The sequence below is a fragment of the Lathyrus oleraceus genome, chromosome 7, assembly GCF_024323335.1.
Source record: "Lathyrus oleraceus cultivar Zhongwan6 chromosome 7, CAAS_Psat_ZW6_1.0, whole genome shotgun sequence".
NCBI classification, from domain to species: Eukaryota; Viridiplantae; Streptophyta; class Magnoliopsida; order Fabales; family Fabaceae; genus Lathyrus; species Lathyrus oleraceus.
In genome coordinates, this window is record NC_066585.1 from 68,469,428 (window position 1) to 68,482,592 (window position 13,165).

Sequence of the window (13,165 nt, forward strand, 5' to 3'; positions counted from 1 at the left end):
TCGTCATTTTTCATTGAATCCCATTCTCTATAATAGATGGTCGAGAAAATTTTAATCCATATATTTTCTCAAAGTCGACTTTGAAGATTAGTGTTTCTTTTCTCCTTCACTTAGCATTGTCTATTAAATCATTGCTATAAAGATACAATCTAGCATTTGGCATCCCTTTAGAAAGGCAAATTGTGATTCAAAGAATATCTTGAAGACCACCTTCTTCGATTTATTTGCAAGCAACTTGCTAACACTTTATACATATATCTTATTAACGATATATCTCGGAACTCATTTAGATTCACCTAATTATCCGTTAATGGGATCTATGTTATGAATGGACTGTTACTTCTCCATTTAGTATATGCCCATTTATGTAAAATTATACAATGAATTTAATGAAATAGGAGTAACCTTTAATCACCTCCCAAAACTCTTTGATAAACCCAAAATCACATACCGCTATGCATACCAACCAAAAATTACAACTTTTGATAGACATTACATCAATTAATTGCGTATCTCTAACGAGACAGAGTACTCAATAGATTCACAGATAGTTGTCAATTTTCATATCAGATACTCATATTATAGTCAATTTTAGTAATGATTGTAATTTAATTGATTAAATCTGTCCCGGTAAATTCAAGCAATACTAGGTAGAAAAGTGAGGTAAGAACTACCACATGAAACCAGATTCGATGTATATATAATACCCAAACCACCGTAAATAAATATACAAGTCACAGTAAATAGTAAAGTTTCAGTGTATAGATTACTACGTATACCAATTTCCATGTGTCATAAACATGAACCTCCTCCGTCGCACGTGCCTCTTAATGTTTGCCACGTCAGTTGATGATGATAGAATGAGTGGCTTCAAATCAGATGGTCCATCTAACCCAATAACAATAATAAAAATAAAATTATAAGATAGAGAAACTAACAACACAACACACACTATATTTCATACATAAAAAAACACCGCAAATAAAAGTAGCCGCAGAACCATCCTCGCTTATCTCTCTATCTCTCTCTAACCTTTCAGTTCAGTTACACTAAATCAATGGGAGAGGTTTTCTTCAATAACTATAACTTTTTTTTTCTTGTAACAAATTATTGTTTCTTGTTCTGATTTGTTTGTTTGGTTATGAATATGAATATGAATAGGAAGAAAAGAAACCAGAGGAAACTAAAGTTGAGGAGAAAAAACCAGAAGAACCGAAGAAAGAAGAAGAGAAGAAAGAAGATGAAAAAGCCACAGAGGAGAAAAAGCCGGAGGAATCTAAGGAACCGGTTGCCCCGCCGGAAATTGTGCTTAAAGTTTTCATGCATTGTGAAGGCTGTGCTCGTAAAGTTCGTCGTTCACTCAAAGGATTTCCAGGTAGAGTTTTTTTTTTCTTTATTTTTTTTTTGGATTTTTTTTCAGATTAATTATTTAATTTGTTGTTTATGATTTTCATTTTTCAGGTGTTGAAGATGTTGTAACTGATTGCAAATCTCACAAGGTTGTTGTGAAAGGAGAGAAAGCGGATCCATTGAAGGTTCTAGAAAGAGTACAAAGGAAGAGTCATAGGCAAGTTGAGCTTCTTTCTCCGATCCCGATACCACCGTCGGAAGAAGATAAAAAATCGGAAGAGAAAGAGAAACCTAAACAAGAGGAAGAGAAGAAAGAAGAGGTTAATTAATAATAATAATAATAAGAATAATAATAATAATAATTTCTTTTGCTAATTTATTTAAGTTTATCTGTGATAAATTAGTTTACAATATTTGAATTTAATTGTGCTGCAGCCTCAAGTTATCACAGTGATTCTGAAAGTTCACATGCATTGTGAAGCTTGTTCACAGGAAATCAAAAGACGCATTGAGAGAATCAAAGGTTTGTTAGTGGATTCAGTATTTTTCATTTTTACGATTCAGATTTTTCTGAGGTCCCATCTATTCAGGAATTTGTCAGAATCCTCTTTACAATTTGATTCTCTTATAAAAAAGTTATTATAAAATATTTAACTTAATTAAATATTTAAAAATCGCACTGGAATCTCATTTTATTATAAATAATAATAATTATTATTATTATCATGCAGGAGTGGAATCAGCAGAACCGGATCTGAAGAACTCACTAGTGACAGTGAAAGGAGTGTTTGAAAGTGAGAAATTAGTTGAATATGTTTACAAGAGAACCGGAAAACAAGCGGTGATAGTGAAACAAGAGGCGGAGAAGAAAGAAGAAGCGAAAGAAACAAAGGAAGAAGAGAAGAAAACTGAGGAGAAGGACAAGAATGAGAAAGGAGGTGGTGAAGGAGAGGAAAAGAAAGAAGCTGGAGAAGGAGATGAAAAATCAGATGGTGGGGGTGGCGGTGGTGGTGGTGCTGCAGAAGAAACCACGGTGGTGGAAGTGAAGAAAAATGAATATTATTATAATCCACCAAGGTATGGTATGGAGTTTTATGCTTATCCTGGACCAGTTTACCCTCCACAGATTTTCAGTGATGAGAACCCCAATGCTTGTTCTGTAATGTAAAAAATTATTCAAGAATGGAAATGGTAAGGGTAATATTGGAATTATGAAATTTAGACTCTATGAGTGAAATGTGTTTGTGATAGCCATATCCTGGGTAAGATGTGCCCTATGTACTTTTCCCTGCAGTAGAAAAGTGTAATCTACAGATAACTGTAGAGTTTTGAAATGCTTGTACTTTTTTTATTTAACCAAAATTAATTGTTATATATGAAAAAATATATAAATAATTAAAGTGTTTTATCTTTATTTAGTTTTTTTTATATTTAAGTAAATTTATATTTAAAAGAATTTTTCTTATAATTAATATATGAAATTAACTTAAATTAAATCTTTATTTAATTAATATTAATTAATTAAAAAATATTTTCTCATTTAATGTTAAAAACATTGGTACAATAATATAGAATCTTTTTATTAAACATTGTTAGAACATTTATTAAAACTTTTAAAATTTCAATGTTCCATTCACTGTTATCTTACACTTTTAAGGAAAAAATATTTTACATTCTTTTATTTCAACCGGTAAGAGATATGTGCGACCAAAGTCAATAAAATATGAAATAAATATAAAATAAAAGTTATATAATTATGTTTAAGAAATGTATATTATAAATAAAATTTAAAAAATATTTAAAGTGATAATTAAAAATATATATATATAAACTAAATAGTTTTTAAAAATCAAAAATATATATTTTAATAAAAAACATATATAAAATAATTAAGTACACATGTATCTATACGTTTGCATATTACGTAAAATCGTTATAAATAATAAATAAATATAATATAATTATTCTTTAAAAATATATATATATATATATATATATATATATATATATATATATATATATATATAGTTTCAGTGTGTCAAAAATATATTTAATTAAAAAATAAATAAATAAATTAAATTATCATATATCTATGCGTTTGCATGAGTCTTAAAATGTCATTATTAATAGAAAATATATATAATATAGTGATGATATATATATATATATATATATATATATATATATATATATATATATATATATATATATATATATATATATATATATATATATATATATATATATATATATATATAAATTAAGTAGTTTTGCTGCATTGAAAATGTATATTTTAGTAAAAAAATAATATTAAATTAAAATATATCAAAAATATTTAAATGGATTTTAGTTATAAACTAAAACCTATTTTAATATAAATCTATTCAATAAGATTGAGTGATGTATAAAATAAAATAAAATTATTCATTATTATTATTATTATTATTATTATTATTAAATTTTATAGGTAATATAAATTTTTTTGATAGGATTGATATTTTACAATTTTTTAGAAATATCATTTAAGTCAATTTTTAAAAAAAATTGAGTGAGGTATAATTTTTTTTCTGTTAATATTAGGGCTTAGGTCTTAGGTCAGTATATATTGCTTACCTTTATAATCACCCTCTCCTATGTATTTGTATAAAAAATGTTTGAAAAGTTTGACCAACCAATTACAATATAACACATATGTACGTCTATTTAGAAATTTATTTACTTTTTTGTGATGTTTTACTTTTAAATAATATGACAAATTTGTGTCTTTTATTATAAACTTGTGTATCCATCCATCATAATTGTCTCATGTTTTTTTATTAAATCAATATTTATAGAAAATTATAATATAAATATTATCATTGTATCATTAAAAAAATCTAATTTGCATAGTTATATAATTACATGTAATTTCAATTTGCATATTCTTCGTATTAAATAAATATATCATAAATATTAAGTTATATTTTGCTTATAAATTAAAATCCATTTTAATATGGCTCTATTCCATAAGATTGAGTGAGGTATAAATCTAAATTAAAATTATTTTTAAATAAAAACATTGTTATAAAGAATAAAAATTCTTAATAACTCAGAGTAAGTAGTATTATAATTTATAAATAATGTATAGTTATTTCTAATAATTCTAAAATTAAGAATAATGATTCTTTATAATTTTAAAAAATATAATATTAAATGAGATTAATTACTATACATTGTCAGTGTAAAAAGTTTTACACAATCGATTTATCACCATCACCCGTTTACATTACTTTATAGATTTTTAAAATAAAAGTCAAACTTATTTCAACATCCAACGGTTATGATCAACTGACGGTGTAAAATCCTTTTACACTGTCAGTGTATTTCAATTAAATCCATATTAAATATAGTTACACTTATAAAGATAACAAAAATAATGATGATTCATATTTTTTATTAAAAGAAATACTTATAGCTACATTTATCATAATTGTCTTATATATATTTTTTAAAATGTATAGTATTATTATAAATGTTTTTAAAATTAACAAAAATATTTTCTTTGTTTAATGTAAAATTTTAGTGAATTTTTACCAATAAATGCAAATATTTGTGTTTTAAAATATACATATTTCCTAGTAATTAAATGTTATTTCTACGCATTCATTGTTTTTAAAATATATATATATATATATATATATATATATATATATATATATATATATATATATATATATATATAATAATTAATTATTATTACAACGTTAGTTCGTAGTAAAGCGTAAATCCTCACATCATATTGGTCAAGTAATTAAAAAAATTGGTTATAAATAATAAAAATTCCTAAAAATTCATAGTAAGTAGTATTATGATTTTTAAATAATGTATAATTATTTTTAATGATTCAAAAATCAATAATGATTTTTTATAATTTTTATAAATAAAATGTGAAATATAGCTACATTTATAAAGATATAAAAAATAATGATGATTCATATTTTTATTAAAACAAATATTTATAAGTTACATTTATCATATTTGCAATGTACTAAAGTAAATAAATAGTAAATAAAAAATAATATAGTGATTGTCAAGAAATATATACAAAAGAAACATCAATTAATAAGAAAAAAATGTTTCAAATTATAAATGTCATATAAATATTAATTTAATTTAGAAGATATTGGTGTTTTTTTTTCTTCAGAATGTACAATGAAATTATGTTAATAGAAAAATAAACTCTTTAATACCATATTTTTCTTAATGTTATTTGATATAATTTTAAGGGTTAAAGTAAATAAATAAGAAATTGTTTGATAAATAATTTATTACCTTCATAATTTTAAGTATTTAAATGAAAATCATCTCAATTATTTTAATATTATTTGATTTCAAAATTAAAAAAATCATTTCTTATTATTTCTTAAATTTGAAACATAAACAAATTTTATTATAAGAGGTTAAATTAATTTCTCTCTCTCTCTCTCTCTATATATATATATATATATATATATATATATATATATAATGGATTCAAAGATTTAAAAAATGGGAGAAATATATTTTTATAGCATATATTTTGTATTATATATTTTTTAAATTATAAATATATATTTTATTTATTTATTATGACATTTTTTTTAAATATTAATTTATTTTTTAATTTTTGTGTGTGTATTTTTTCAAAAGGTAATTTTAAAATGGATTTGTAAGTAATTTTTAGACAAACATGTTCTAATTTTAAAATGGATTTTAAAAATAAAAATTGTAATTCAGTGACTATTTTTAAAAATTTTAATTTGTTAAAATTAGTAATTTTTTATCGACAAAAATTTGTCATTTTATAGTAAATTATAATCAATACATTTTTTTTATGTAGATGATATAGAAAAATATTAAATTTAATAACTAATTAATTAACAACAAGCATTTGTTTTATGAATTAAAGATGAATTAAAAGTAATACAAAAAATGTAAATAAAATAACTTGATAAATATACAAAGAGAGTTATTTTTAAATTTTGATATCTTGTTTTGTTTTGTAAGCGAAGAGCTATAACATTGGAGTTGTACGATGACATGGATCTATACCATACAAACCATTGGTTAGTTTCTCATCCAAAAACCAAAACCAGATAAGAAGATAAGGCCACGTGGCAAAATCTCAAACTCATTACTTCATCCTTTCTCTCCAACACAACACAAAATCTCTCCCAATTTCTCTCCAATTCTCCCAACACCACCATGGCTTCACCAACACTCATAACTCCAACTTCCACACCCAAATCACTCCCACCCATCAAAACCAAACCCACCACCATCTCAGCCACCTTATCACCAACCACCACCGTACACCAACGCCGCCGTGAGTTCCTCTCCACCACATCCTCCATCCTCACCACCACATTTCTCGTTCACGTCGCCCCTGCATTCGCTGCTTCAGATGAAGAGTACGTGAAGGAAACAGAGGAGGTTATTAGCAAGCTGAGAACAACCATAACAATGGACAAGAATGACCCTAATGTGGCTACTGCAGTTGCTGAACTAAGAGAGAATTCAAACTCATGGGTTGCTAAGTATAGAAGGGAAAAAGCACTTCTTGCAAGAACTTCTTTTAGGGATATGTACTCTGCACTGAATGCTGTTTCAGGGCATTACATTAGTTTTGGACCTACTGCTCCTATTCCTGCAAAACGAAGGGCGAGGATTTTAGAAGAAGTTGAAGTTGCTGAGAAATCGCTTAAAAGGGGAAGATAAAGTAATTACTGTATTTGGAGGAAATGAATTTTGGTTTTCATTCCTATGTTTATGTTACTAGATTCTTACTGTTTTTTCTTTCTCGTTTAATGTTTGGTTTTTGTATTGTTGTATACTTTAATTACATTAAGAGGCATAATTTTTCTGTTAATAAAAGGAGAAGATTATGAATAGTTGCATATGAAGATTATGAATTGTTTTGGAATGGAGTGATTGAGGTTAAGTCATAAAGGGCTTATGTTTAGGCTTAAGTTGATTTTGCTTTTACAGGTCTAGCAACCACAGGAAAGAGGTTTGAATGGTTAATGATTAAATGCTTTTTGGATTTGCTTATAGGGTGTGCGATCGAATAACTTCATTTCAAACACATCCATTGTTGTTAGAGTTTAGAATGAACTTGATGCTATTGCAGGCCATATAAGATTGTTTAGAAATTGTAATTTGATGTTCTGTTTCGACTGTGTCCAAGTAGTTAGTCGAAATTTTGAAATTCAATTCAGTCGAATACATCGTATAGTTGTGTCAAAATACAACTTGTAATTTAGTGTTGGGTTTACGGTTAGCTAAAGAATAGGTCTAAATAAGCTAGTTTCTAGGAGTTGATTTATTCCAGTTTGTTATAATTTATTTTCCTTATTTTTCTCTATTGCAGTTGTATTCAAATTGTAAGGCTTTATAAAAGCCAGCGTAGTCTTTTGAATAAAGTATCAAACATTCTAGCTTCCATTTTCTATTCTGTTTCCTTTATCTGGTATCAGAGCTCGAAAGGGCCTGATAAGAGTAATTTACAAATTGAGTGTTTGAGAGGAAAAACACTGAGAGGAAGTAACGAAAGTCTGCAATAGTGTTTGAGAGGAAAAACACAGAAGAAAGGAATTATGGCAGCAAAAACTCTCTCAACACCATGCGTTCCGAAGTTCGACGGTGACTACGATCACTGGAGCTTACTTATGGAAAATCTCCTCCGTTCTAAGGAGTACTGGAGCGTCATCGAACCTGGGATCGAAGAGTTGAAGAGGACCGAAGCCATAAGCGCCAAGGCACTCGACGAAGCAAAACTGAAAGATCTCAAAGCAAAGAACTATCTTTTGCAGTCCATAGACAAGAGCATCTTGAAAACCATCACCCAGAAGGAAACAACCAAACAGTTGTGGGATTCAATGAAAGTCAAGTATTAGGGAAGTGCTAGAGTGAAGGGCGCACAGCTGCAACGGCTTCGGAGAACATTCGAAACCCTTGAAATGAAATTGGGAGAAGGTGTGTCTGAGTACTTCGCAAGAGTCATGTCTACTGCCAACGACATGAGGAACTGTGGAGAAGACATGAACAATGTCAAAATTTTCGAAAAAATACTTCGAAGTCTCACAGACAACTTCAACTTTGTGGTATGTTCCATCGAAGAGTCCAAGGACATTGATGATCTCACAGTAGATGAATTGCAAGCATCTTTGCTTGTACATGAACAAAAGGTGATTGAGAAAAGAAGTGAAGAGCAAGTTCTACAGGTGGAGAACGAGCAAAGAAATGTACAAGGAAGAGGTAGAGGCATATATCAGAGAGGAAACAACAACTTCAGAGGCGGCAACTTCAGAGGTCGGGGAAGAGGTAGATCTTTCGTCAACAGGTCAGCCATCAATTGCTTTCGATGTGGAAAGCAAGGGCATTATCAATTTGAATGTTCAAGTCTGGAAAAAGGAGTCAACTATACCGAGTTCGAAGAGGAAGAAGAACTCCTCCTAATGGCGCATACAGAAGTCAGTAAAGCTGAAGGAAAAGGTATTTGGTTTCTCGACTCCGGGTGTTCAAACCATATGACAGGAGACAAAACTTGGTTTGTTGAGTTTGACGAAAGCTTTAAGCATTCTGTCAGATTGGGTAACAGCACAAGGATGGCGGTTCAAGGAAAAGGCAGCGTCAGGTTTGAAGTACAAGGAATCACACAAATGGTATCTGACGTCTATTATGTCCCAAACCTCAACAATAACTTGTTGAGCATAGGACAGCTACAGGAAAAGCGTTTAGTGATTATAATTAAAGAGGGTACTTGCAGAATCTATCATCATCAAAGAGGTTTGATAGTAGACACTCCAATGACTATGAATCGTATGTTCATGGTCTATGCAAAGATGAAACCACTGCCTGGTAGTTGTTTGAAGATGGAGGAAGAAGACTTGGAGAATCTCTGGCACAAGAGATATGGACATTTAAATAACAAGTCCATCCAAATAATGCAGCAAAAACAAATGGTAAAAGGGTTACCAAAGTTGAAAGAAGCAGCCAAAGTTTGCAAGGTATGCAATGTGGGAAAACAGCAGCGGGGGAAATTTCCAAAGAAAAGTGGTTGGAGGGCATCGGAGAAATTGGAATTAATTCATGGAGATCTATGTGGACCAATCACTCCAACCTCTCACAGTGGTAAGAGGTATTTGTTAGTGTTTGTAGACGATTTCTCTCGAAAAACTTGGATCTATTTTCTCTCCGATAAAGCAGAATCCTTTGAGGCATTTAAAACCTTCAAAAGTTTTGTTGAAAAGGAAGCAAAAACGTCTATTTGCGGACTAAGAACTGACAGGGGAGGAGAATTTACATCAAATAAATTCAACCAGTTCTGCAAGGATTATGGCATAAAGCGGCAGTTGACAGCAGCATACACTCCACAGCAAAACGGAGTGGCAAAAAGAAGGAATCGAACCATCATGAACATGGTGCGCTGTTTGTTGACTGAGAAGGAGATGCCGAGATCACTATGGCCAGATGCAGCGAGATGGACAACCCACGTCTTGAATCGAAGTCTTACAAAGCCGGTAAAAGACATGGTACCTAAAGAAAGGTGGACAGGAATAAAGCCGAAGGTTGACTACTTCAGAGTATTCGGCTCCATTGGACATGTACATGTCCCTGAACAGAAAAGAGTTAAACTTGACGATCGAAGTCACAAGTGCATCTTGCTTGGAGTCAGTGACGAATCTAAAGCTTATCGTTTGTATGATCCGATAACAAAAAAAATAATTATTTAGCAGGGATGTCATATTCGAAGAAGGTGGTAAATGGGATTGGAACTTGAGCGCAACAGAGTTAAAGCAAAATGCTCTTGCATGGGGAGATGACGAAGTTGTAAAAGAAGAATTTGAAGCGGAATATACGGATAGTGATGTTGAAGAAAGTGAATACGACAGGACAAAGGAGCTCCCAGAAGCTGGACAGTCATCACCAGAAGAACAAACAAGAAGAGAGAGAAGAAAGCCTAGTTGGATGAATAACTATGAAAGCGGCGAAGGCTTGTCTGAAGAAGAGGAACTAGAAAAAAACTTAGCCTTTTATATCTCTCATGATGATCCAGTAAGCTTTGATGAAGTTGTGAAGGAAGAAAACTGGCAGGAGACCATGAAGCTGAAAATTCAAGCTATTGAGAGAAATCAGACTTGGGAGCTTGTGTCACTGCCACATCAAGCAAAGAAAATTGGGGTTAAGTGGGTATACAAAACAAAATTAAATGAAGAAGGCAAGGTGGATAAATGCAAAGCTAGACTCGTTGCCAAAGGGTATTCTCAAACAGCGAGAGTAGACTATAATTAAGTGTATGCGCCAGTGGCTCGTTGGGATACCATCAGAATTTTCTTGGCAGTAGCAGCTCAGCGTGGTTGGTGCGTTTACCAGCTTGACGTTAAAAGTGCTTTTCTGTACGGCGAATTAAAGGAGGAGGTATACATCGATCAACCGGAAGGGTTCATCAAAAGGGGTGAGGAAGATAAGGTGTATCGGCTGAAGAAGGCTCTCTATGGCTTAAAGCAAGCCCCGAGAGCTTGGTTTACCAGAATTGAGATTCACTTTAAGAAGGAAGGGTTTCAAAAAAGCAACTATGATCACACCTTGTTCTTGAAGAAAAATAGAAACAAACTATTGATGGTAAGTCTTTACGTTGACGATTTAATATATACAGGAAATGATGAGCATATGTGCATAGAGTTCAAGTTGCCAATGCAGAAGGAGTTCGAGATGACCGACTTGGGAAAAATGAAGTTTTTTCTTGGACTTGAAATCAATCAGCGTAAGGACGGGATTCATTTGTGCCAAAAGAAGTATGCTAAGAAAGTCTTGCAAAGGTTCCATATGTGGAGTTGTAATGCTGTCAAGAATCCAATAGTTCCTGGTACTGTTTTGTCAAGGGAAGACAACAGCAAAGATGTTGATGCAATGCTGTACAAACAACTAGTAGGGTGCTTAATGTATCTAACGGTAACGCGTCCGGATTTGATGTTTGTGGTATGCTTAATCTCTCGTTATATGGCTGAACCTAAAGAAGAACACATGATGATTGCTAAAAGGGTACTAAGGTACTTGAAAGGAACACTGGAGCTGGGAATTTTTTACAAGAGAAGCACGGATGCGAATCTGTTGGGATACACAGACAGCGACTATGCACGAGATGTGGACGATAGAAAAAGTACTTCGGGCTACGTCTTTCTACTAAGTGGTGCAGCAATTTGTTGGAGTTCAAGAAAACAAGGGATTGTGACTCTCTCATCTACAGAGGCTGAGTATGTAGCTGCCACTGCCTGTGCATGTCATTGCGTCTGGCTGAAAGGAATTTTGAAAGAGTTAAGCGTCAAAGACTGTAATTGCATTCACATAATGTGTGATAACAGTTCAACAATTAAACTATCCAAGAATCTCGTTATGCACCGAAGGACAAAACACATTGATGTTAGATATCATTATCTACGCAATTTATCAAGTGAAGGAACTGTGAAGTTAGCATTTTATGGAACTGATGATCAAGTGACAGACATAATGACTAAACCTATTAAGTTGGATCAGTTTGTGAAACTTGGAGGTTTGCTTGGTGTTCGACGACCTGAGGAGTAAACTGATGCTAGTTAAGCATGTGTCAGTTTAAGGGGAGGAATTTGTTGGATTTACGGTTAGCTAAAGAATAGGTCTAAATAAGCTAGTTTCTAGGAGTTGATTTATTCCAATTTGTTATAATTTATTTTCCTTATTTTTCTCTATTGCAGTTGCATTCAAATTGTAAGGCTTTATAAAAGCCAACGTAGTCTTTTGAATAAAGTATCAAACATTCTATCTTCCATTTTCTATTCTGTTTCCTTTATTTAGTACTTTGTGTTTTGCTTGTTTTAGGTTTGTGTCGATTTCTAGAGTTTTTAGGCACGGACTTTAGTTGTCTATATAAAGGGCATAATATGATGTACTGAAGTAAATAAATAGTAAATAAAAAATAATATAGTGATTGTCAAGAAATATATATAAAAGAAATATCAATTAAGAAGAAAAAATGTTTCAAATTATAAATGTCATATAAATATTAATTTAATTTAGAAGATATTGGTGTTGTTTTTTTCTTCAGAATGTACAATGAAATTATGTTAATAGAAAAATAAAATCTTTAATACCATATTTTTCTAATGTTATTTGATATAATTTTAAGGGTTAAAGTAAATAAATAAGAAATTGTTTGATAAATAATTTATTATCTTCATAATTTTAAGTATTTAAATGAAAATTATCTCAATTATTTTAATATTATTTGATTTCAAAATTAAAAAATCATTTCTTATTATTTTTTAAATTTGAAATATAAACAAATTTTATTATAAGAGGTTAAATTAATTTCTCTCTCTATATGTATAACGGATTCAAAGATTTAAAAAGTGGGAGAAATATATTTTTATAGCATATATTTTGTATTATATATTTTTTAAATTATAAATATATATTTTATTTATTTATTATGAGATTTATTTTTAAAAAATTTTAATTTATTTTTTAATTTTTGTGTGTATTTTTTCAAAAAGTAATTTTAAAATGGATTTGTAAGTTATTTTTAGACAAACATGTTCTAATTTAAAAATGGATTTAAAAAAAAAAAACTTATAATCACCTAGAACAAAACCCTAAACAATTATTTATCTTATATACCATATGAATATACATCTTATTTCTAATAATATATCTCTTTTAATTAATTAATTAATGAATCATCACTATTTTAATTAATCTCTATCAAATTATTAATGAGACGTTACTATTTTAATTGAATATTTTTGTGTTAATAGTTATA

The 13,165-nt window shown here is 29.9% G+C and overlaps 2 protein-coding genes across 2 annotated transcripts; both read left to right on the top strand.

Moving 5' to 3' along the window:
* Window positions 1–898: 898 nt before the first annotated feature.
* Window positions 899–2,764, top strand: LOC127108500 (heavy metal-associated isoprenylated plant protein 7). Its single transcript, XM_051045976.1, has 5 exons — window positions 899–1,066; window positions 1,162–1,375; window positions 1,462–1,670; window positions 1,786–1,873; window positions 2,082–2,764. Exons 1-5 carry the CDS (start codon window positions 1,058–1,060, stop codon window positions 2,516–2,518), a joined length of 957 nt encoding a protein of 318 aa, XP_050901933.1. The 5' UTR covers window positions 899–1,057; the 3' UTR covers window positions 2,519–2,764.
* A 3,653-nt stretch (window positions 2,765–6,417) lies between these two features.
* Window positions 6,418–7,259, top strand: LOC127101426 (photosystem II repair protein PSB27-H1, chloroplastic). Its single transcript, XM_051038853.1, has one exon. It carries the CDS (start codon window positions 6,574–6,576, stop codon window positions 7,084–7,086), a length of 513 nt encoding a protein of 170 aa, XP_050894810.1. The 5' UTR covers window positions 6,418–6,573; the 3' UTR covers window positions 7,087–7,259.
* Window positions 7,260–13,165: the final 5,906 nt, after the last annotated feature.

Coding starts and splice junctions, on each gene's coding strand:
- LOC127108500 (XM_051045976.1), top strand. Junction 1,376..1,461: donor TTCACTCAAAGGATTTCCAG/GTAGAGTTTTTT, acceptor TTCATTTTTCAG/GTGTTGAAGATGTTGTAACT. Junction 1,671..1,785: donor AGGAAGAGAAGAAAGAAGAG/GTTAATTAATAA, acceptor ATTGTGCTGCAG/CCTCAAGTTATCACAGTGAT.
- LOC127101426 (XM_051038853.1), top strand. CDS start 6,574: ATGGCTTCACCAACACTCATAACTCCAACTTCCACACCCAAATCACTC.